Raw genomic sequence first — 21,245 nt, forward strand, 5'->3', positions numbered from 1 at the left:
TATGGAAATGGGTACGCGGATCCTTGATCAATGACTTTACTTTAAAATGGCTGGCATTATTGTAGGCCAAATTCGTAATCTGTATACACACACATTGCAAAGGAAAGCTTTGGGTTAACATATCTTTGGTACAATAAGAACAAAACAAGGACTCATTAGATTGGGAATATAGTTATTTTATTAACATTCCCATCTACGTAAACCGCATTAATTCATAATTAAAAACAACAATGCCCTCTCACATTTGGTCAGGTTTATTTTCACTTGGTCCGTCATCTTATCACATACAGCTGGCCTCCTTGGTTCCCAGTTCCAACACTCATCCTGAGAATGCTGCAGTAAGTTTTTGAATTCAACCACAAAATAATGAAGAAAAACTCTTCAAAATGCTTGATTACCAACGACAGTAGGGAATACAACCGCTTAACGATGCTTTGACCAACCAGGACCGGTCGCTTGTCTCCAGAGAGCTCACTGCATCTTAGTAAACATATCTTTCCTAAGTCACATTTAGACTATTAAATCAACACTATAAAGATCATATGACACTCTGAAGACAGTGGACCATGACCCTGTACCCCAACTGACAATCTAATCCCAATGCATGGCCCGAACTGCTATTAGGATGAGCATCCACCAAGTCAAGTAGTTTTAGAATAATTCCCAAATATGACCCAACTTATAAAGCCAAATCCTCGCCATTCATTAGTTCAGTCGACCATACTTTGTGTCTTTTCTCCAGCACATTTTTAAAAATGTCATAATAATGACTGAGGTAAGCGCGCACATTCTTGTCAGAAACTAAATTAGGGGCAAAATAAAAAGGAATGACTAACCTTAAATTAGGAATATCAGAGATAAGACTCAATACACCTTATGGCAATTAGAGAGATGCACATGACATTTACAGATCTTGATCAGTGCAGCATTCTTGATTGGGGGAGAGTTTCTACCCCCCCCCCCCTAATAAAACCTGAATAGAATGTGGCACATAAGCTGAAAGCAAAGGGAGCGGTTTGGCTTTCCTGTCAATTTCTCTTCAGTAATTACAGGGGGAATATGTAATGGAATAAAAACATGAAAAATATAAGAATTTAAAGTCATAAGAGATGGCCAGATATGTAATTAAACAGATACTAACTAGTCTGAATGAGTGTCTTAATTTTGTTGTCAGCAAACTTATTCAATGATCTTTTACATCTCCAGCATACTTGATGGAAAACCTAAAATAATCATCCATCAGACTTGAATGTCCGAGTACTCCCAAAACATTAACGACAATGATACCCTGATTTGAATTGAAGAATTTTGCCCTAAATGCCACTAACAAAGAACAATCTACCTAGTAACCAGTTCAGATCTACAGAGCAAATCCCTGTCCACGTGTGTTTGTGTGTACAAAATTGTTATGACAGTGTGTGTATGTGTGTGTGTGTGTGTGTGTGTGTGTGTGTGTGTGTGAGAGAGAGAATAGTACTGTATCACCTGTCCAGTCTGAGTACCACAGAGCAATCGTTCCAATATCTTGCTTGGTGCGTTACGATTGCAGCCCGTGTCCACTCAGTTCCTCCATCTCTCCCATCCTTTTCTGTTCAGTCAGGTTCAGCGCCCCCCTCCATTTCTCATCTCCATGGTTACTGAAGCACCACAGTCCAGTCCACCCCTGCGTTGACTCCTGGCTTACGAAGGGTTAACACAGACATGGAGGCATCAAACTCAAACTCCAGCAGATTCTCCTTGCCATCTACAGAGAAAAAGACATCAGAACATAGCAATAACAGTCATTTGAGTATGACCTGCCATTATACACACAGTGAAAGATACACAAAAAATGACAACAAAAATATAAATAACAAGTGTTGGTCCCATGTTTCATGAGCTGAAATAAAAGATCCCATACATTTTCCATATGCTCAAATTTCTGTGCATTCATTTGTTTACATCCCTGTTAGTGAGCATTTCTCCTTGCCAAGATAATCCATCCACCTGCCAGGTATGGCATATCAAGAAGCTTATTAAACAGCATGACCATTATACAGGTGCACCTTGTGCTGGGGACAAAAAGGCCACTCAAATGTGCAGTTGTCACATAACAATGCCACAGATATCTTAAGTTTTGAGGGAGTGTGCAATTGGCATGCTGACAGCAGGAATGTCCACCAGAGCTGTTGCCAGATAGAGAAATGCACATTAATTTACCATTAGTCACATTCGTCGTTTTAGAGAAATTTGCAGTATGTCATCCGGCCTCAAAACCACAGACTATGTGTAACCATGCCAGCCCAGGACCTCCACATCCGGTTTCTTCACCTGCAGGATCGTCAGACCTGCCAGCTGATGAAACTGAGGAGTATTAGTCTGGAATAAAGCCCTTTAGTGTGGAACAACTCATCCTGGATTGGCTGGGCCTGGCTCCCCAGTCATGAGAAATCCATAGATTAGGCCTTAATTTATTTAAATTGACTAATTTCGTGATATGAACTGTAACTCAGTAAAATCGTTGAAATTGCTGCATGTTGCATTTATATTTTTGTTCAGTGTAGTTTATTCCCAAACTGTTTCCGTCTCAAATGCCTACTTGGGTGTGAAAACCAGAAACATTCGAACACACAATGACTTACTGGCAAATTAATTTGGCACAGTAATCCATAGTATGAATAAGACATTGGAAAAACTCACCAGGAGTCTTCAGAGTGGCCTTGCTGGGCTTACTGGCCCCCAATATGACTATCTTCTCAATCCAGGAGGGAGTGATAAACTGTGAACCAGGGGCCAGGTTTCTGCAGGGAGAGAAAGGGAAATCTGCATTAGACAAAAAGCAAGGAGTAATAATGACTAAACAATTTGGAGAGAGAAAAATGATCTGACAGACCTGGAGGACAGGGCCTTATTGGCAAAGGAAAGTCTTCTGTGGATGAACTGCTTCTGTTTGTCAAAGTTAAAGGTGTGGCCGTCGTCTATGTAGAGCTCGCCCTGGGCAAATCTCTAATGGACGTAAAAAAGGTCAAATCCCGAATCCCACTTCTCCTGCTTCAGAAATCCATCTAAATGGGGAACATTTAGTGTATAAGTGATAATGTCTGTGTTTGTTTTACCTTGGGGCTAAGCGCAACAAATAAGGTGTAGGGGTCATGTTCCATGCAGGATGATGACCTTCGAACCCGGGCCTTCCTGGGAATAATTGAACCACCACGCTGGAATACCGGAATCTGGTAACGAGAGAGCGAGTCAAACAGGGAGTGTCTTTCCAAGCTTACACAATTCTCTCAACAGCACATACAGGATGTAATCTTAACTGTATGTGACTGTTTAACTAAGCATGTAGCCACCTGGTCATGACAGACTGTTTGTGAGTGTGTTGTAGAGTTTCTTACAGAGCTGATGGTGACAGGGATGTAGAGGTTCTGGGCTCCGTTGTGTTTCTGGAACGTGTGGACGTCAAACCAGACCTGAAGGACACAGAACAGAGCAGCTAGGAGAGGGTTTCAATTAGACGGCTGACATATAACCTACACAAGACATAAGTGACAATGTTATGACAGTTCCTGAGATGGACTCGCCTCTCCTTTTCCAGGCAGGTAGGCAGTAACACCCCTGCCCCCCTCCTCAGTCACAGGGTGCACCAGCAGATCTCTCCCTGAAACAGCAGGATAGATGGAATGTGACTCAGTCATGGCATCAGTCATAACGGATAAGCAAAGACAGGAATATCTATTGACAGAGTTATACTAGGGAATAACAGATAAATATAAACATGATCTCACTCACCAAGCAGGAACTGGTCATCCATGGAGAACGTGGCCGTATCCTGAGGATACTCCACCCACAGAGGTCTCATGACGGGCTGGCCAGAGTGGTGGGCGTGGTAGAACAGCTGGTACCAGTAGGGCAGGAGGGCGTAACGCTGGCGGACAGCCTCCCTGATCAGAGCAGTGTTCTCTGGGCCAAACAGCCAGGGCTCCCTGCGTGGGGTGTCCAGATGGGCATGGGCCCGGAAGAAGGGCTGGTAAGCCCCTGTCTGGTACCAACGCACCAGGAGCTCAGTACTGGGAGACTTGAAGAAACCACCCACATCAGCTAGGAGAGGGAGAAACAAGGATAGGAGTGGTACATAGATTTAACAGAGGGAGAATAACCAATAACAATGTGGTGGGGTTTAAAGAAACAGGCAACAAACCATCATAAATGTAATGTAAACAAGTCGATAACGGCAACATAAAATTGTGCAAAATATTTCCGATGTATTAATTGCTTAGTTGTGACTTTTAGTGGAGAGGAAAATAGAGGTTCTCACTAAGCCTGACTCACCTCCACAGAAAGAAACACCAACCAGGCCCAGACTGAGACACATGGGGATGGATATCTTCAGATGTTCCCACTCAGCAGTGTTATCGCCTGTCCACACAGCACCGTAGCGCTGGGAGCCAGCGAAGAAGGCTCTGGTCAGGACAAATGGCCTCTCCACTCCCCCTGAACGCTCAATCAGACCCTCTGCTGTGGCCATTTGCTGAGGGAGAGAAGAGAGGGTGGTTACTGCAAGTTCAAGCAGCAAAACTCAAACAGTCCAACAGTCATTTCTTCAAGAAAAAGTCTACCATTGCAATTGTAAGTCCCAGTTCTACTAGTGAAGATGGGCACATACAACACACTCACCACATAGAGTCCGTAGAGGTTGTGGAGGTCACGGTTCTCCCAGTTCCCGTGCAGGGCGTCTTTATGCATGGTGACCTCTGGTCCGTTAAACACTGACGGCTCGTTCATGTCGTTCCATGTATACATGTTCTCCATGGATCCCTGAGATCAGAGATGGGGGAAGAGATATTTCAGCAAAAGAACGACACAGGGAATGAGACGACATGGCAAAAGTCAAACCCGGGCAGAAGGGACTAGGGCTATTACGGTGACCACCCCACACTTTACGTAGGGCTGTTGCGGTGACCACCCCACACTTCACGTAGGGCTGTTGCGGTGACCACCCCACACTTCACGTAGGGCTGTTGCGGTGACCACCCCACACTTCACGTAGGGCTGTTGCGGTGACCACCCCACACTTCACGTAGGGCTGTTGCGGTGACCACCCCACACTTCACGTAGGGCTGTTGCGGTGACCATATTACCGCCACACCGGCGGTCACGAGTCATGAAGGGAGTCAAATGCCACGTGACCGCGTGAAAAAACAGTGATGGCCACTAATAAAAAGAGGTGCCCAACAGCTTTCTATAGGCTAGGCATACTATATTTGTTTCTCAACTTTCCTCATATTAAGCACATTGCTTCTCTTTACAACAGGAGTATAGCCTACCTGTCTGGCATTAAAATTAAACTATTTAAGTGCAGAGATGTAGTATTTCCCCTGTGCCCATTTCAAGAGGTGCATGATAATGGTCTATTCTAAATCAAAACGAATGTCACACATTATTTAGTATATGTAAAGACAAAACTAAATTAACAAGTCTGATGGGTGACAATATTAGCTTATCACTTGTGAATGATGGCCAGTTTAAGGAAAGGAACAATGCCTTGTGACTTTTTCAAATCATCATCCAACAGTCATTTCTTCAACAACTCATGTAGCCTAGCCCATAGAACTATGTTTTGATGGCTTGTATCACAACTAAAGTGTCCAAATAACTTAAAATTAAGCACATTAATCCGCTTTACAAAGGGTGTAGAGCCAAACTGGCACAAATACTGTACGCATGAGTTTCAAGTTTGGGGAAGATAATTTTCACCATAAAAATGCACCTTCATAAAAGCATTACATGCATAATTGCATTTGCAGTTACTTTTGTTAAATGGTGTTTTGCGCTAATGGAACATTCACGCTTATAGCTTACTATCATGTGTGCATTACTGTGCTTATAATGTGAAGAAATAGCATTTTAAAAATTAAGCTAAACGTTCTGATCTGTTGTGTCAGCCTCATTGCATAATTTATTTTTTGATGATGCTAGTCGTTGTATTAATTTTGGATCTATAGCATCCCACCACTGTCCCAGACTGTTTGAAATATTTATTTTTCGCACAAAATAGGTCAACTTTTGTACTGTGGGGGATAGTATATTGACATAGGCTAGTTATTTTGCTGTTCATTAGGCCTACTCATCTTGTTGGCTGATACAAAATAAATGTGGACAGTTCTTCCAATATCTTCAATATGCACCAGAGAATTAGATGAGGACGCGTGCAATTGCGTCACAGATGTGTCTGTCTTCACTTGCAGCCTATGAGAAAGACCTGATCACCTGATGGAGAGCTGTGTGAGTGAGGTGAGGTGCTTCGGAGCAGGCAGCACTCAGGGAGGAGGGCTGCAAAAGGCATGGATTATTTTAGGGTGCAATATGGCCACAAAGGGGATGCTGCCGGGAAATTCTAGGCATTATCAAGTGCTTCTCAAATTGTGAATGAGAGACTGACGTAGTGTGTAGAGGCTGTGTAAAAAACAAAGCAGAGCTCATGCCTTTCAAGCTACTTTTCTTCAAATCAGAGTCGCATCATATAGCTTTACAATGCATTTAAAATCAAAACATATAGCCCAACGTTTGGAGAACAACTAAAGTTACATTGATAACTCTAAATTTAGCATATAGGAGTACATATTTCTTTGTTAACCGCATTCCCTCAAATAATAAACGTTCTATTTTATTCAGCTTTGTTCAATTGTATTCGTCATACTATAAAATAATGCCACGGAATTCTAAGCAAATCTTGCCTGCTAAATGTGTAGCCCACAGCCATATGGCAACTCCGAGTATGCTACTGTTCTTCTGAAATAGACAATATTTCCTTCATATCATGTTTCTTTAGACCTGTCTAAAATAAATAATGGATTTATTGTTATGGTGTAGGCTATATTACATGGATTTATTAGACTTTTAAAATGTAGATGTTCCAAAAGGTCTGCATCAGTGACTTGTAAGCTATGTGTGGAAGCCAGGAGATGCTAAATGTGTTTGTTAATTAACAGTCAATTACCTTGAGACTGACCGTTATTTGCTTGACTATCAACGGCTAACGAAATTTTGTAAGCGCCACAGCCTAAAAGGAACTTACCGCATACTGATCGTAGGCAAACATACTGGCCCACCAAGCTCTCATCTCAGGATTGGTAAAGTCTGGGTAACCAGAATTACCTAGATTAGAGAAGGGAAAGCTTAGAGAGAGATGTTGAGTAACTGCAATGTGTTCTTTGATTGTGGGTCAGACTCATTTCCCAGTTTCTTACCAGGCCAGCACCAGCCCTCGTAGTCTCCACCATCTTTGTTTTTGACGTAGAAGCCTTTGGAGCGGATCTCATTGTGGATCTTGTAGCTGCTGTCCACCTTGATGTGAGGGTCCACAATGGTCACCATCTAATGGTAGAGGGGGATAATGAGGGAGAAGGAAAACAGCAAAATTGAGATTAGATGACTTGTCAACCTGTCTCAGAAACTTTGTTTTTTTTCATTCTTCAACCATTTAAACCAGTGGTCACCAACCTTTTCTGAGTCAAGATCACCGAGTCAAAATGCATGCAGAGATCTACCCTAGATTTTTTTTTTATTAACATGACTTTAAAAAAAATGTAAGCCTATGCAACATTAACCAATTAAAAACAGTCCTGTAGCAATGAGGTTTGTGCAGTAAGCTATAGGCCCAATATATTATCACTGCATACTGGCTTTGCTTGAATTGCCCTACCAATACATTGTTGTTCGAGACATGTTTTAAAATTATATTTCAACATTTGAGGTGGACAAAATGATCCCACCGGTAATAAATCCATTGTTGTATTACTTGTGAGGCACAGCTGAGTGAGCATACATTTAAAGAATTAGCTTTTTATTTTACTGGGCTGATGGCACCTGCATCTGATGGTCAGTCTCGGCGGAGGGAGAGCAGCAGACTGAGGGTCCGTCTCTCAACATCCCTCCGCTCTCTCTTTCCTCCACTGACCAAAAAGGGACATCTTACAGCTGATGGTGAAACTCAAGTCGCACCGCATTATTTCTGCCTCATGCACCAATTCATGTTGTTACTCCAATGAACAGAGAAAGTGAAATATTCCGATATTAAAAAAAGACCCAAGCTGCTAATATTAACAAGGCAAGCATATAAATACACTTTCCTACTCATTCATTACAGCTGCACTGCTTGTTGTAGTGCTGAGTAGAAACAGGAAGAACTAGCATTTTATGGTTTATAAATAAGAGTTGAATACTACAAAGTGTTGAATACTACAAAGTGTTGACAGTGCTGAGTAAGAACTGAAACATTAACTCACCCAAAAACAGCAGCTCTTTGCTGTATTCGTTGACAGTCTCTTTCTAGTCAAGGTTTAAAAAGTTTCGAAATCTCACAGTATCAACTTAACCGTAGCTTTATTTTATGCCTGCTACTTTACTGCAGACTCAGTCATCTGAGCAATCAGATTGGCCAGGAAAGGCATAGTGCACTTGATTTCCTCTCCAGGCCCACCGGGAAGGCAAAGCTTGTACCTACAGACACATGAAATGGCAACAGTTTGCCTACCCGGCACGCAGGGCAGCTGAATTGGCTGGACCAACCACCAACAGAAATGTTTGGCGATCCACTAGAAATGCCTTGGAGATGGACAAGTCGATCACTATCAACCGGTTTTGTGACCACCGATTTAAACATTTGAGTCCCAATAAGACAGAACCCAAAAATGTCTACTACAAGGGAGCCCTGGCCAGACAGCTGTAATACATGCATGTGCTCACCTTGCGTCTCTTGTCCATCAGGCCCTGCAGCATGTCTTTGGGCTGGGGGAACTTGTGAGGGTCCCAGGTGAAGTAGCGCTTGCCGTCCGTGTGCTCTATGTCCAGCCAGATAAAGTCGTAGGGGATGTCGTGCTCATCGAAGCCCTGGTCCACAGCCGCCACATCCTCCTGGTCATTGTAGTTCCAGCGGCACTGGTGGTAGGCCAGTGCAGACAGGGGAGGGAAGGCCTGGGTACCTGGAGCAGTGTGTGAGGGTGATATGAGGGAAGTAGCACGATCTGCGACACTAACCCCCACAGGGACTTAGAAAATAGACTGGTGAACTGGCAAAGTGCACAGGGAATATGAACTGGGTTTCTGTAGTGAGAGTCTGACCTGTGAGTGATGCGTACTGGGAGAAGACATCAGTGGGAGTGGGTCCCAGCATGATGAAGACGTCAATGATGCCGCTCTCTGAGATCCAACGCACGTCTGTCTGTGGCGTCTCACTGGAGCCCTGAACATAGTCTAGCATCTGGCCAAACACAGTCTAAACAACCAGAGAGAACCAGAGTAGGGGTAAGAAGGTGTGTTTGGTTTCTCTCTGACTGTACCCTTCCATGTCTATACACAGGGTGGTTGAGAGGTGTCTCACTGGGAACCATGGAGAAAAGGATTTACTGACTAAGTGTGTGTGTGTGTGTGTGTGTCTTACCTTTCCAGCGGTGTTGGAGCTGATGTCCACCCAGGTCTCAGCAGCGTTGAGCCAGAAGATGCCCATGGTGCGTTGTGCACTGTGGGACAGCATGACAGGGATGGCACCGTACAGGGCCATGGGGTTGAACAGCTCATACTGGAACACGTCTAGGTTAAACAACCGGTATGGATCCCCTCCACTGGAAAACACATGCGCATTTATTATTGTATAAGTCATATAGTCTAATTTCATCTTAATTAAAAATCTTCAACCTACAACGTTGAAAATAAAATAAAATGCATAAACAAACAGAACTAATTAGGATGTCCTGCACCGTCAGAAAATACATACAGTGGAAAGCCATGTGAAAACATGTCTTAATTAACTACAGTCTCAATGAACCAATATAAGGGGCCAATGTCAGTATCACTCACTCAGTGGTTTTGAGTTTAAGACTGTCTGCGTGTTCCGGGATGCCATAGACATGCTCTACCCCTGGCAGAGAGAAGTCCAGACTAATGGAGGAAGGGCCTGTGGGAGAAAACAGCCAACCAGGACACACTACATTCAAAACCCATTCAGCACTGGTCACTGTGCCTAAAGCAAGTCATAAAACTCATCCAATCAGAAAATAATATCTCCAGGAGATGAGGACCCAGGATCAGAATACCAAGTATTTGATTGCAAGCCTCCTCTTTCACCTCTCCATTTATCTGAAACAGGTCCACAGAGATGTATCCGTACCATTGGGTTTGTTGTCTGTGTGCGACTTGAACGTCTCCTCCCACATTCCATCCTCCTTTGCAGTCTAGGAAGGAACAAAATAACCAACATGGAGACCGATGGAAAGAGCAGGAGAGAAAGAAAATGGGAAAAGCAACGAAAAGGGGGTTGATGTGCGTTTCAGTCCGTTGGCAAGGGCAGTAAGCAGTGCTACAAAACATTTAACTGCATCTCTCGTTCTGTTTACTGATCCCAATCAAAAGACTGGGGGCAACCTTCGTTCTGCTGTTACTTCTCTTCATCCCCCCCCCCCACACACACACCTCTCCTTCTGCCGGTTCGTTGGCAGCATCAGTTTCTTCTTTCTTCTCAGCTCCTTCTGGGTCTACCTGACTGTGGGAGAGAGAAACATCCCCAAAAGACACAACTTCCTGACAACTGAGTGATTAAGCATCTAAATTAGGTACAAGAAGCACACAGGGAAGAGGGAACACACACCGGAGCACCAAGTCTGGGTCCAAAAGGCTCCTTAACAGCTTCTTCCCCCCCAAGCCATAAGTCTGCTGAAAAATTAATCAAAATGGCCACCCAGAGTATTTACATTGACCCCCCTTTCTTTTGACACTGCTGCTACTTACTGTTAATTATCTATGCATAGTCACTTTACCTCTCCTACATGTACAAATTACCACAACCTGTACCCCCACACATTTACTCATTAACTTGTGTTAAATAGTTTAACTATTTCTTGAACAGAAGTCTTGGTTAAGGTCTTATAAGTAAGCATTTCACACCACAGTCCACACCAGTTGTATTTGGTTCATGTGACAAATACAATTTGATTTGAAATAAGGAAAATCATGATGACCCCCCACACACACACAGCCTTCTCACTAGTATCAAAATACAGCTAGTGTCAAACTACTTAACCCTCTAAGATTTCACTCTAATGACAAAGGGGAGCAACTCCCTACCTTGTGGTTATTTTTTTAGCTGAACACCCCAAGGGACTAACCCCCAAGTGACAACCAGTACCCTGCCTTACACACAGACCTCCTCCGAGAACACACACTACCCCAGTGGAAGCACACACTGACTGGAACAAACAAGCCTTGAGGATATTGTTGTCTACTCAGTGCTATGGGATTAGACTAGGCAGCCACTACATATAGTGCCTTTGGAAAGTATTCAGACCCCTTGATTTTCCCACATTTTGTTACAGCCTTATTCTAAAATTGATTGAATTGTTTCTTTCCCCCTCATCAAATCAGTACACAATACCCCATAATGACAAAGCAAAACGGGTTGAGATTTGGATGCCATTTTATTTAAAAAATAAACTGAAATAAACTCAACAAAAAAGAAAATGTCCACTCACTGTCGACTGCATTTATTTATTTTCAGCAAACTTAACATGTTTGTATGAACATAAGATTCAACAACAGACATAAACTGAACAAGTTCCACAGACATGTGACTAACAGAAATGGAATAATGTGTCCCTGAACAAAGGGGGGGGGGGAATCAAAATCTAAAGTAACAGTCAGTATCTGGTATGGCAACCAACTGCATTAAGTACTTCAATGCATCTCCACCTCATGGACTGCACCAGATTTGCCAGTTCTTGCTGTGAGATGTTACCCCACTCTTCAACCAAGGTACCTGCAAATTCACAGACATTTATGGGGGTCCCAGATGTGCGCAATAGGATTGAGATTCGGGCACTTCGCTGGCCATGGCAGAACACTGACATTCCTGTCTTGCAGGAATCACACACAGAACGAGCAGTATGGCTTGTGGCATTGTCATGCTGGAGGGTCATGTCAGGATTAGCCTGCAGGAAGGGTACCACATAAGGGAGGAGGATGACATCCCTGTAATGCACAGCATTGAGATTGCCTGCAACGACAACAAGCTCAATCCAATGATGCTGTGACACCGCCCCAGACCATGACGGACCCTCCACCTCCAAATCGTTCCCGCTCCAGAGTACAGGTCTCAGTGTAACACTCATTCCTTCGACGATAAACGCAAATCCGACCATCACCCCTGTTGAAACAAAACCGCGACTCGTCAGTGAAGAGCACTTTTTGCCACTCCTGTTCAGTGACGTTGGGTTTGTGCCCATAGGCGACGTTGTTGCCGGTGATGACCTGCCTTACAACAGGCCTACAAGCCCTCAGTCCAGCCTCTCTCAGCCTATTGCAGACAGTCTGAGCACTGATGGAGGGATTGTGCGTTCTTGGTGTAACTCTGGCAGTTGTTTTGCCATCCTGTACCTGTCCGGTAGGTGTGATGTTCGGATGTACCGATCCTGTGCAGGTGTTGTTACACGTGGTCTGCCACTGCGAGGACGATCAGCTGTCTGTCCTGTCTCCCTGTAGCGCTGTCTTAGGCGTCTCACAGTACGGACATTGCAATTTATTGCCCTGGCCACATCTGCAGTCCTCATGCCTCCTTGCAACATGCCTAAGGCACGTTCACGCAGATGAGCAGGGACCCTGGGCATCTTTCTTTTGGTGTTTTTCAGAGTCAGTAGAAAGGCCTCTATTGTGTCCTACATTTTCATAACTGTGACCCTTATTGCCTACCGTCTGTAAGCTGTTAGTGTCTTAACGACGATTCCAAAGATACATGTTCATTAATTGTTTATGGTTCATTGAACAAGCATGTGAAACAGTGTTTAAACCCTTTACAATGATGATCTGTCAAGTTATTTGGACAGGGTCCTGAAAAAGGGCAGTTTCTTTTTTTGCTGAATTTACATTTACATAAGTATTCAGACACTTTACACAGTACTTTGCAGAAGTACCTTTGGCAACAATTACAGCCTCGAGTCTTCTTGGGTATGACGCTACAAGCTTGGCACACCTGGATTTGGGGAGTCTCCCATTCTTCTCTGCAGATCCTCTCACTTTCTGCCAGGTTGGTTGGGGAGCGTTGCTGCAGCTATTTTCAAGTCCGGGCACTGGCTGGGCCACACTAGGACATTCAGAGACTTGTCTCGAAGCCACTCCTGTGTTGTCTTGGCTGTGTGCTTAGGGTCATTGTCCTGTTGTAAGGTGAACCTTCACCCCAGTCTGTGGTCCTGAGCACTCTGTAGCAGGTTTTCATCAAGGATTGCTCTGTACTTTGCTCTGTTCATCTTTGCCTCGATCCCGACTAGTCTCCCAGTCCCTGCCGCTGAAAAACATCCCCAGAGCATGATGCTGCCACCACCACCATGCTTCACTGTAGGGATGGTGCCAGGTTTCCTCCAGACGTGACGCTTGGCATTCAGGCCAAATAATTCAATCTTGGTTTCAGACCAGAGGATCGCTTCTCATGGTCAGAGTTTTTAGGTGCCTTTTGGCAAACTCCAAGCGGGATGTCATGTGCCTTATTACTGAGGTGTAGCTTCTGTCAGGCCACTCTACCATAAAGACCTGATTGGTGGAGTGCTGCAAAGATGGTTGTCCTTCTGGAAGTATCTCCCATCTCCACAGAGGAACTCTGGAGCTCCGTCAGAGTGACCATCGGGTTGTTGGTCACCTCCCTGACCAAGGCCCTTCTCCCCCGATTACTCAGTTCAGCCAGATGTCCATCATTCTTAAATGGAAGATGTTTGGAACCACCAAGACACTTCCTAAAGCTGGCCACCACTGTGTTCTTGGGGACCTTCAAAATGGCAAAAATGTTTTGGTACCCTTCCCCAGATGTGTGCCTCGACACAATCCTGTTTCGGAGCTCTATGGACAATTCCTTCAACCTCATGGCTTGGTTTTTGCTCTGACATGCACTGTCAACTGTGGGATATTACATAGACAAGTGTGTGTCTTTCCAAATCATCTCCAATAAATTGAATTTATCACAGGTGGACTCAAATCAAGCTGTAGAAACATCTCAAGGATGACGAATGGGAACAGGAGGCACCGGAGCTCAATTTTAAGTCTCATAGCAAAGGGTCTGAATACTTACCTAAATGGGATATTTCAGTTTTTTTATACATTTGCAAACATTTCTAAAAACCTGTTCACGCTTTGGCATTATGGGGTATTGTGTGTAGATTAAAATCCTCAATCTGCTTAATCCATTTTAGAATAAGGCTGTAGCGTAACAAAACGTGGATGAAGTCAAGGGGTCTGAATACTTTCCAAAGGCACTGTATAACATGAATGTGTTGGGTCAACAGTGTGGTGAAATGACTATCATGAAGACGTTTGAAGTCAAAAGAGAAGTATGGGAGGAAAAAGGCTTGTGAACATCTCCACTGAAGACAGGTAGAGAGCTTAGAACTGGTTTTCATGCCTAGACAAGAAATGATTTAAGAAAAAGCTACCAAGCCAAGTCACCACATCCTTGAGCCATTTGGGCATGTCATTTTTGGATGACTATCTAAAATTTTACACTCGACTCCATACTCCTACTCAGCACAGACAAATACAAACCTACAAAGCTGAAGGAATTTACCTAGAGAATACCCACTTGATATTTTCCCACGCGCTATAAACTTTGTTTTTTATCTTATAGGAGATGCTGAGACATTGAACAGAACAGAATGGAGAGAAATTATTTCATGGATTAACAGAACACCAAGCAGTGAAAAAGCAAGAATAACAAAGAAACATGTATACTGTGAGAACATGAATAGGAACTTGCATTGTGGCGGGATATGTGGGTGCATTGCTGTCACTTACGTATCCTTGCGGATCCGGAGGTGCTCGAAGGCCAGCAGACCACGGGAGTTAAGTGACAGAAGAACCTCCCGCCCCTCCATGATGTCCAATCGGAACGGTTTAGCACTGACGATGAGCCACTGAGAGTCTGCCCCCAAAGACAGAACCACCCCATTCTCATCCTGCGACAGGAGAGACAGACTGAGGAAGGAGAGACGAGTGTGAGAGAAAATGGGTGGAATCAATACACAAATCATTGAGAGATGACATTATTCTGTGCCATCTTGTCTCCGTTGTCTATTCATACAGATGCATTCTCTCTTGGTGCTGGTGGCTATAACATTATCAACAGATCTACACTTCCTGAAGGCCAGGTCATTCATCTTCTGCATGTCCTCAGGTAGTATTTCACTGCGTCCTCCACTAGCCTACACTAACTATATTTCATTTTAACTCCCTTGCTGGTCTCTGTCCTAACCAATTCATTCATCCTCCCCATTTAATTTGATTCTCCTCAAGGGTTTTTACATGACATGTTCTACTCTGCTTTAGCCACCATTTCCTGTATTCCTGACACAGAGTTCGCTCTAGAACATTTCTCCTCCATATCCATTCTTCTGGCAGTTACACACGCCCCTTTTAAAAGTCAGACGAGTCAAAGATAACTCTGAAGAAAATCAAAAGGTTAGATCTATCTGAGCTCATTCAGATGAGAAATCAGGCCTGGGCCAAAGCAAGGAAAACTGACCCTGTAGTGGACTGGCAATCTTTCAGACAATTGAGAAACCCATGTACTATCTTGACTAAGAATCTAAATCAAGCTACTTTTTAAGCTCCCTCTGACTCTGCTGGGGATTCTTCCAATTTTGGAAAACAGGTAATGCACTAAAGCGTACAAATTCCTCCTCTTCCCTGCCTATGCACATTCTGTCTGACTCTGGCATAATAACTGCAAAGAATGGAAGTGCTTTTAATCATCATTTTATCTCAGCAGGCTCTCGGTGGTTTAATTGACCCTGGCCAGTCAATCGACTGCTCTTCCCTCTGCCAGGCTCTAGCGGACTCAAAGGTTAATCCGTCAACTTCTAGTCAATCTGTTTTCATTTCAACAATTTACTATCTATGATGTGCTAGATGCCTTGCTTAGGATATGTAAAATCCACTGGGGCTGAGTTGCTTGATCCATTTTTACTTCAGCTCTCCAACCCCCTGATTGCTGAATCATTAACCCATATTTTTAACCTGAATGATTGCATCTGGTACTATCCCCAAGGTTTGGAAGTCAGCCCATGTACTCCCCCTTCACAAAGGTGGATATAAATGTGGTTAACTATGGATAAAAGGAAACATTGTGCAGCCGTCTTTATTGACCTGTCAAAGGCTTTCAATACTGTTGATCACTCACTACTAATTCAGAGGCTTTCCTCAAATTGGCCTACACCAGGCTGCATGTAACTGGTCTAAAAGTTACTTGACATATAGAACTCAATGTGTATCTACTGATGATGTTAAAACCGGTTTCCTGGATATTACGAAAGGTGTCCCGCAAGGGTCGATTCTAGGTACCTTTACGGTTTACATTAAGAATATCGACTGGTCCGTAAAAAACTAACCTGCAATTGTATGCCGATGATACTGTTGTGTATGCTATTGCCCCCATGGTTGACCAGGCTGCCTTCATTGCATTACGATCATATTGATCGTGTCCCTGCTTACAAATATCTGGGGATTTGGGTAGATAAAGCTGTATTTTAAAAAGCATATTGATGTGTTAGTTCAGAAGCTGAGAATAAAAATGGTCTTCTTCTATAGAAACAGAAAGTTGGTTGGCCCTCTGATGTCACAGATTGATACATTGCTTTTTTCATTTATAAAAGCCCTTTTACAAAAAGTCCCACTGTACCTAACATCTTTACAAAATTTTAGACAAACAGGTTAACTCCTTTGGTCTCTACTGAGTTAACTAAAAGGTGATTTACCTTTTTTGCACCTTATTTGTGGAGCAATCTTCAAAATGTTCTTAAATGGGATGTTTTGGTGCCTCTAAGGCAATTCAGATGGCTGATTGAGGACCGTGTCGTTGATGAATGTGTGGTTGTTTTATGACCATGTTGTTCTTTCCACTTGCATTTGTAGTGATGTGTGCATTTTCTGTAATTCAGGGCTCATCTGTAAAAGAGACCTTGGTCTCAGTACAACTCCCTGATAAAATAAAGGTTAAATAATAAAAAATAAAATCCACATGGCTCAGTGTCACCCATCACCCACCCACTACTGCAGATGGCTCTCTGAGACTTACGGCTCTGTAGGAGGGTCGTTGATGAGCACATCGGGGACCTCAAAGCGAGGCTTCAGCGGCTTCAACTCATTTATCTTCACCCTGGTCATGTTGCCCTGGAGACGATAGAGCTCGAGCAGCAGACGCACCTGCGGGGGAAGAGAGAGGGGTAAAAGAATATAAAAAAATTAACAAGAGACCAGATCCCATAGGGGTTTCTAGCACACCTGTTAATACATGTATGGACATATAATAACATCATATTACATCTGTGGATTGAAGTGCGAGTGTACCAGACCTTGTTGTTGTCATTGATGAGCTGCAGTGTGAGTTTAGTGTTGGTGAGCTCCAGGGTCTCCAGCAGGGCTCTGTACGGGGACTGGCCAGGTTTCAACGCTCGCTGACGCCTGAGTGCACAAACACAAACCCTGATAAACATGTTCTATTTGCACATAGAAGTACATATTGTGAACATTCTGGATCATAAGTGAGGAGAGACTTGAAGGCTCACGCATTACCGTCAGTCACTTACTGAACTAAAATATTTTTAAAACGCAACATGCAACAATTTAGGATTTTACTGAGTTACAGTTCATAAGGAAATCAGTCAATTGAAATAAATTAGACCCTAATCTGTGGATGTCACATGACTGGGAATTCACATATGCATCTGTTGGTCACAGATACCATAAAAAAGGAAGGGGCCGAGAAAAACATTTTTTAACTCAGTATCTGATGCGACCACCATTTGCTCATGCAGCATGACATCTCCTTTGCATAGAGTTGATCAGGCATGTGGAATGTTGTCCCACTCCTCTTCAATGGCTGTGTGAAGTTGCTGGATATTGGTGGGAACTGGAACACATGTACATGTCGTACACGTCGATACAGAGCATCCCAAACATGCTTAAATGGGTGACATGTCTGGTGAGTGAATATGCAGGCCATGGAAGAACTGGGACATTTTCAGCTTCCAGGAATTGTGTACAGATCCTTGCGACATGGAGCCGTGTATTTGCATGCTGAAACATGTGGTGACGGCAGCCGATGAATAGCATGATAATGGGCCTCTGGATCTCGTCACGGTATCTCGGTGCATTCAAATTGCCATCGATACAATGCAATCGTGTTCATTGTCTGTAGCTTATTTCTGGCCATAACATAACCCCACAACCACGGTGCACTCTTCACAATGTTGACATCAGCAAATCGCTCGCTCACACAAAGTCATACACTGTCGGCCATCAGCCCAGTAGAGTTGAAACTGGGATTAATCTGTGTAGAGCACACTATTCCAGCATGCCAGTTGCTATCAAAGGTGAGCATTTTCCCACAAAGTCGGTTATGACGCAGCACTGCAGTCAAGTCAAGACCCTGCTTAGGACACGAGCACGAATATGAGCTTCCCTGAGACGGTTTCTGACAATTTGTGTGGAAATTCTTCGGTTGTGCAAACCCAGTTTCATTAGCTTTCCAGGTGGCTGGTCTCAGAAGATCCCGTACGTGAAGAAGACAGATGTAGAGGTCCTGGGCAGGCGTGGCTACACGTGGTCCGCAGTTGTGAGGCCGGTTGGAAGTAGTGGAAAATTCTCTAAAATGACAGAGGCAGCTTATGGAAGAGAAATTAACATTTAAATTCTCTGTCAACAGTTCTTGTGGCCATTCCTACAGTCAGCATGCCAAGTGTACACACCCTCAACTTGAGACATTTGAGGCATTGTATTGTTTGACAAAAGTTAACATTTTAGTGGTCCTTTATTGTCCCCAGCACAAGGTGCACCTGTGTAACAACCATGCTGTTTAATCAGCTTCTTGATATGCCACACCTGTCAGGTGGATTGGTTATCTTGGCAAAGGAGAAATGCTCACAAATTTGTATTAGAGAAATACATTTGTGCATATGGAACCTGTTATTTCAGCTCATGAAACATAGGACCAACACTTTAGGTGTTTATATTTTTGTTCAGTATAAATACGTAGTCTACTTTCATTAATTGTGTTTCATCTTCATCAAGGTGCTAAGTGGTGTAGCTGTGTATCATCCAGGACTTACTTGCAGAAGGCACTCTGGTCACAGGTTTTGAAGTTCCCACGGTCCACCGCCCAGGTCCCACTGAGGAAGACAGCCAGCCACAACACTAACAGAGGCCCCATCCTGAGAGGGCAGAAGAAAGAAACAGAAAATGGAAAGCAAAGGTTAAAGGGAGAATGAAATACTACATACATTAAGCCATTGTTGACCAACCCTGGTCCTCGAGTACCCCCAACAGTACACATTTTTGTTGTAGCCCTGAAAAACACACCTCATTCAGCTCATCAAAGGCTTGATGATTAGTTGACAAGTTGAATCAGGTGTGCTTGTCCATGGTTAAAATACAAATGTGTACTGTTGGGGCTACTCGAGGACCAGGGTTAAGAAACACTGCATTAAACTTGGCTAAGTTAGTGATAGATAATGATGCTGACAAGTCAAATGCCTAGACCGGTGTTAACCAATGTCGGTTCTCGAGTATACCCAACAGTACATATGTATGTTGTGGCTCCAGACAATCATAACGGATTATATTTGTCAACTAATCATCAAGCCCTTGAATCATGCGTTTTTGTCCGGGGCTACAACAAAAGTGTGCTGTTGGTACGCAAGGACCGGAGTAGGGAAATACTGGCCTAGACGGTGAAATGCATGTGTGAATTTACACTACAATGGACTTTAACCTAGTTATGCATCATCAAAGGTTGATACAATTGCCACTTGCTGATAGGCTGTTCCTGTTTCCAAATCCTGTTGATTAAGTTCATCTAAACGTGTATAATGACTCTAACGCTATAACTTAACTAGCCAAAACCATACCCCAACTAGCTAAATCCTCGTCGTAATACAACTAGGACAGAGAGACAAGACAGACACGCACGTTATGACACTTCACCGATCAGAGTTAGTTAAACGTATGTAGAAAATTATATAATTAGAGATCATCTTGAAACGTTAATTTAGCTGCATAGAGGGCTCAAGCCGCTAACTTATTTCAATTCAAGGGGGCTCGAGCTTCTTCCTGTGACTGCTACTAGCTAGAGACAGTAAAAAGATAAGAGAGTGGACTGGTCGAGGTACGGCGAGCGAAAGTCCCTGGATCACCGTATATGCGAAATATTTCTCGAAATCAATAGCTAGCTAAATGCATACTTAACCGCCGAATTGGTTTGTCTTACCTTACTATGAAGGCGGCCATCTTGGTTTAGTTCCAACCTTGGCCCAGCCCCCGTTTCACATTGAACTAACAAAGACCGCGGAGAAAAACAAGATACCCGAAAAAGCTGAGTGAGAGTTTTTGGAGTCTTTAAATATGTAGGACCTCATTCGATATTGGTGGATTCTGTTCAATATTTATAATTATCAATTATCATAGGCAATTAGATTCGAAACTATTTAGTCTTCTGAAATGTGTCCACACGGTTTATCCCGCTCCTTGTATTTATTTATCCTCTCAGACACGGACACATCAGCATGAATTTGTAGTCAGTTCTGGAGCAATCCACTGATTTATTTGTACTACTCTGGTTGCAATGTGCTTGCTGAATTTCCCTTCAGGGACAAACACACTTACAGGCTCTACCAATATAAAAACACTTTGTGAAACATCTACACAGAGCACGTATGGTGGTTCAAACAAATGGTCCTGTTTGTAATCACACACAGCATATTTGAGTGATACCTCATGATGTACCTGTGGGATGTGTTTGCTGGTGTGAAATTACAATATAATCAATGTACCTTTCCCAAAAAATATAAATATATTTATTTGTCAGTTCAGAAAATCAAGGACACAGACCTGCAGAAGGTAGAAACTTAGCCAAGTTCAAAGGTCAAATATTTGAATTAAAAATGTGCTCAGATCTCTTTTTCTGGTTATTTATTGTATACTACATGTTTTTATCCCTCTACAGTAACAGCTACAAAATCCTACTCAGTCTAGAAAATGACACAAAACAGGAGATTAACAGTAGATGTAACATTCTCAGCATTTGGTGAACTAAGGTGCCTTCAGAAAGTATTCACACCCCTTCACCTTTTCCACATTTTGTTGTGTTAGCATGAATTTAAAATGGATTCTATTTCGATGTTGGGTCCCTGGCCTACACACAATACTGCACAATGTTAAAGTGAAATATTTTTGGGGACATTTTTACA

General features: G+C 43.2%; 1 protein-coding gene across 3 annotated transcripts; it reads right to left on the minus strand.

Moving 5' to 3' along the window:
- Window positions 1–160: 160 nt before the first annotated feature.
- Window positions 161–20,419, minus strand: ganabb (glucosidase II alpha subunit b). 3 transcript variants are annotated; one of them, XM_024383296.2, is made up of 22 exons: window positions 20,267–20,419; window positions 19,110–19,211; window positions 17,355–17,463; window positions 17,078–17,205; window positions 14,800–14,979; window positions 10,447–10,516; window positions 10,145–10,208; window positions 9,835–9,931; window positions 9,419–9,599; window positions 9,100–9,253; window positions 8,725–8,960; window positions 7,227–7,353; window positions 7,055–7,134; window positions 4,654–4,794; window positions 4,309–4,507; window positions 3,769–4,077; window positions 3,561–3,637; window positions 3,375–3,449; window positions 3,096–3,209; window positions 2,873–2,985; window positions 2,680–2,780; window positions 161–1,744 (listed from the first exon to the last, which is right to left on the minus strand). In XM_024383296.2, the coding sequence occupies exons 1-22, from the start codon at window positions 20,284–20,286 to the stop codon at window positions 1,635–1,637; spliced, it is 2,787 nt and encodes a 928-aa protein (XP_024239064.1). In that variant the 5' UTR covers window positions 20,287–20,419; the 3' UTR covers window positions 161–1,634. The 3 variants fall into 3 exon arrangements, with proteins under 3 accessions (XP_024239064.1, XP_024239066.1, XP_024239065.1); XM_024383298.2 differs by lacking the exon at window positions 20,267–20,419 and adding an exon at window positions 19,772–19,887; XM_024383297.2 differs by lacking the exon at window positions 20,267–20,419 and adding an exon at window positions 19,360–19,379.
- Window positions 20,420–21,245: the final 826 nt, after the last annotated feature.

The sequence above is a fragment of the Oncorhynchus tshawytscha genome, linkage group LG21 (genome assembly GCF_018296145.1).
Source record: "Oncorhynchus tshawytscha isolate Ot180627B linkage group LG21, Otsh_v2.0, whole genome shotgun sequence".
Lineage (NCBI taxonomy): Eukaryota > Metazoa > Chordata > Actinopteri > Salmoniformes > Salmonidae > Oncorhynchus > Oncorhynchus tshawytscha.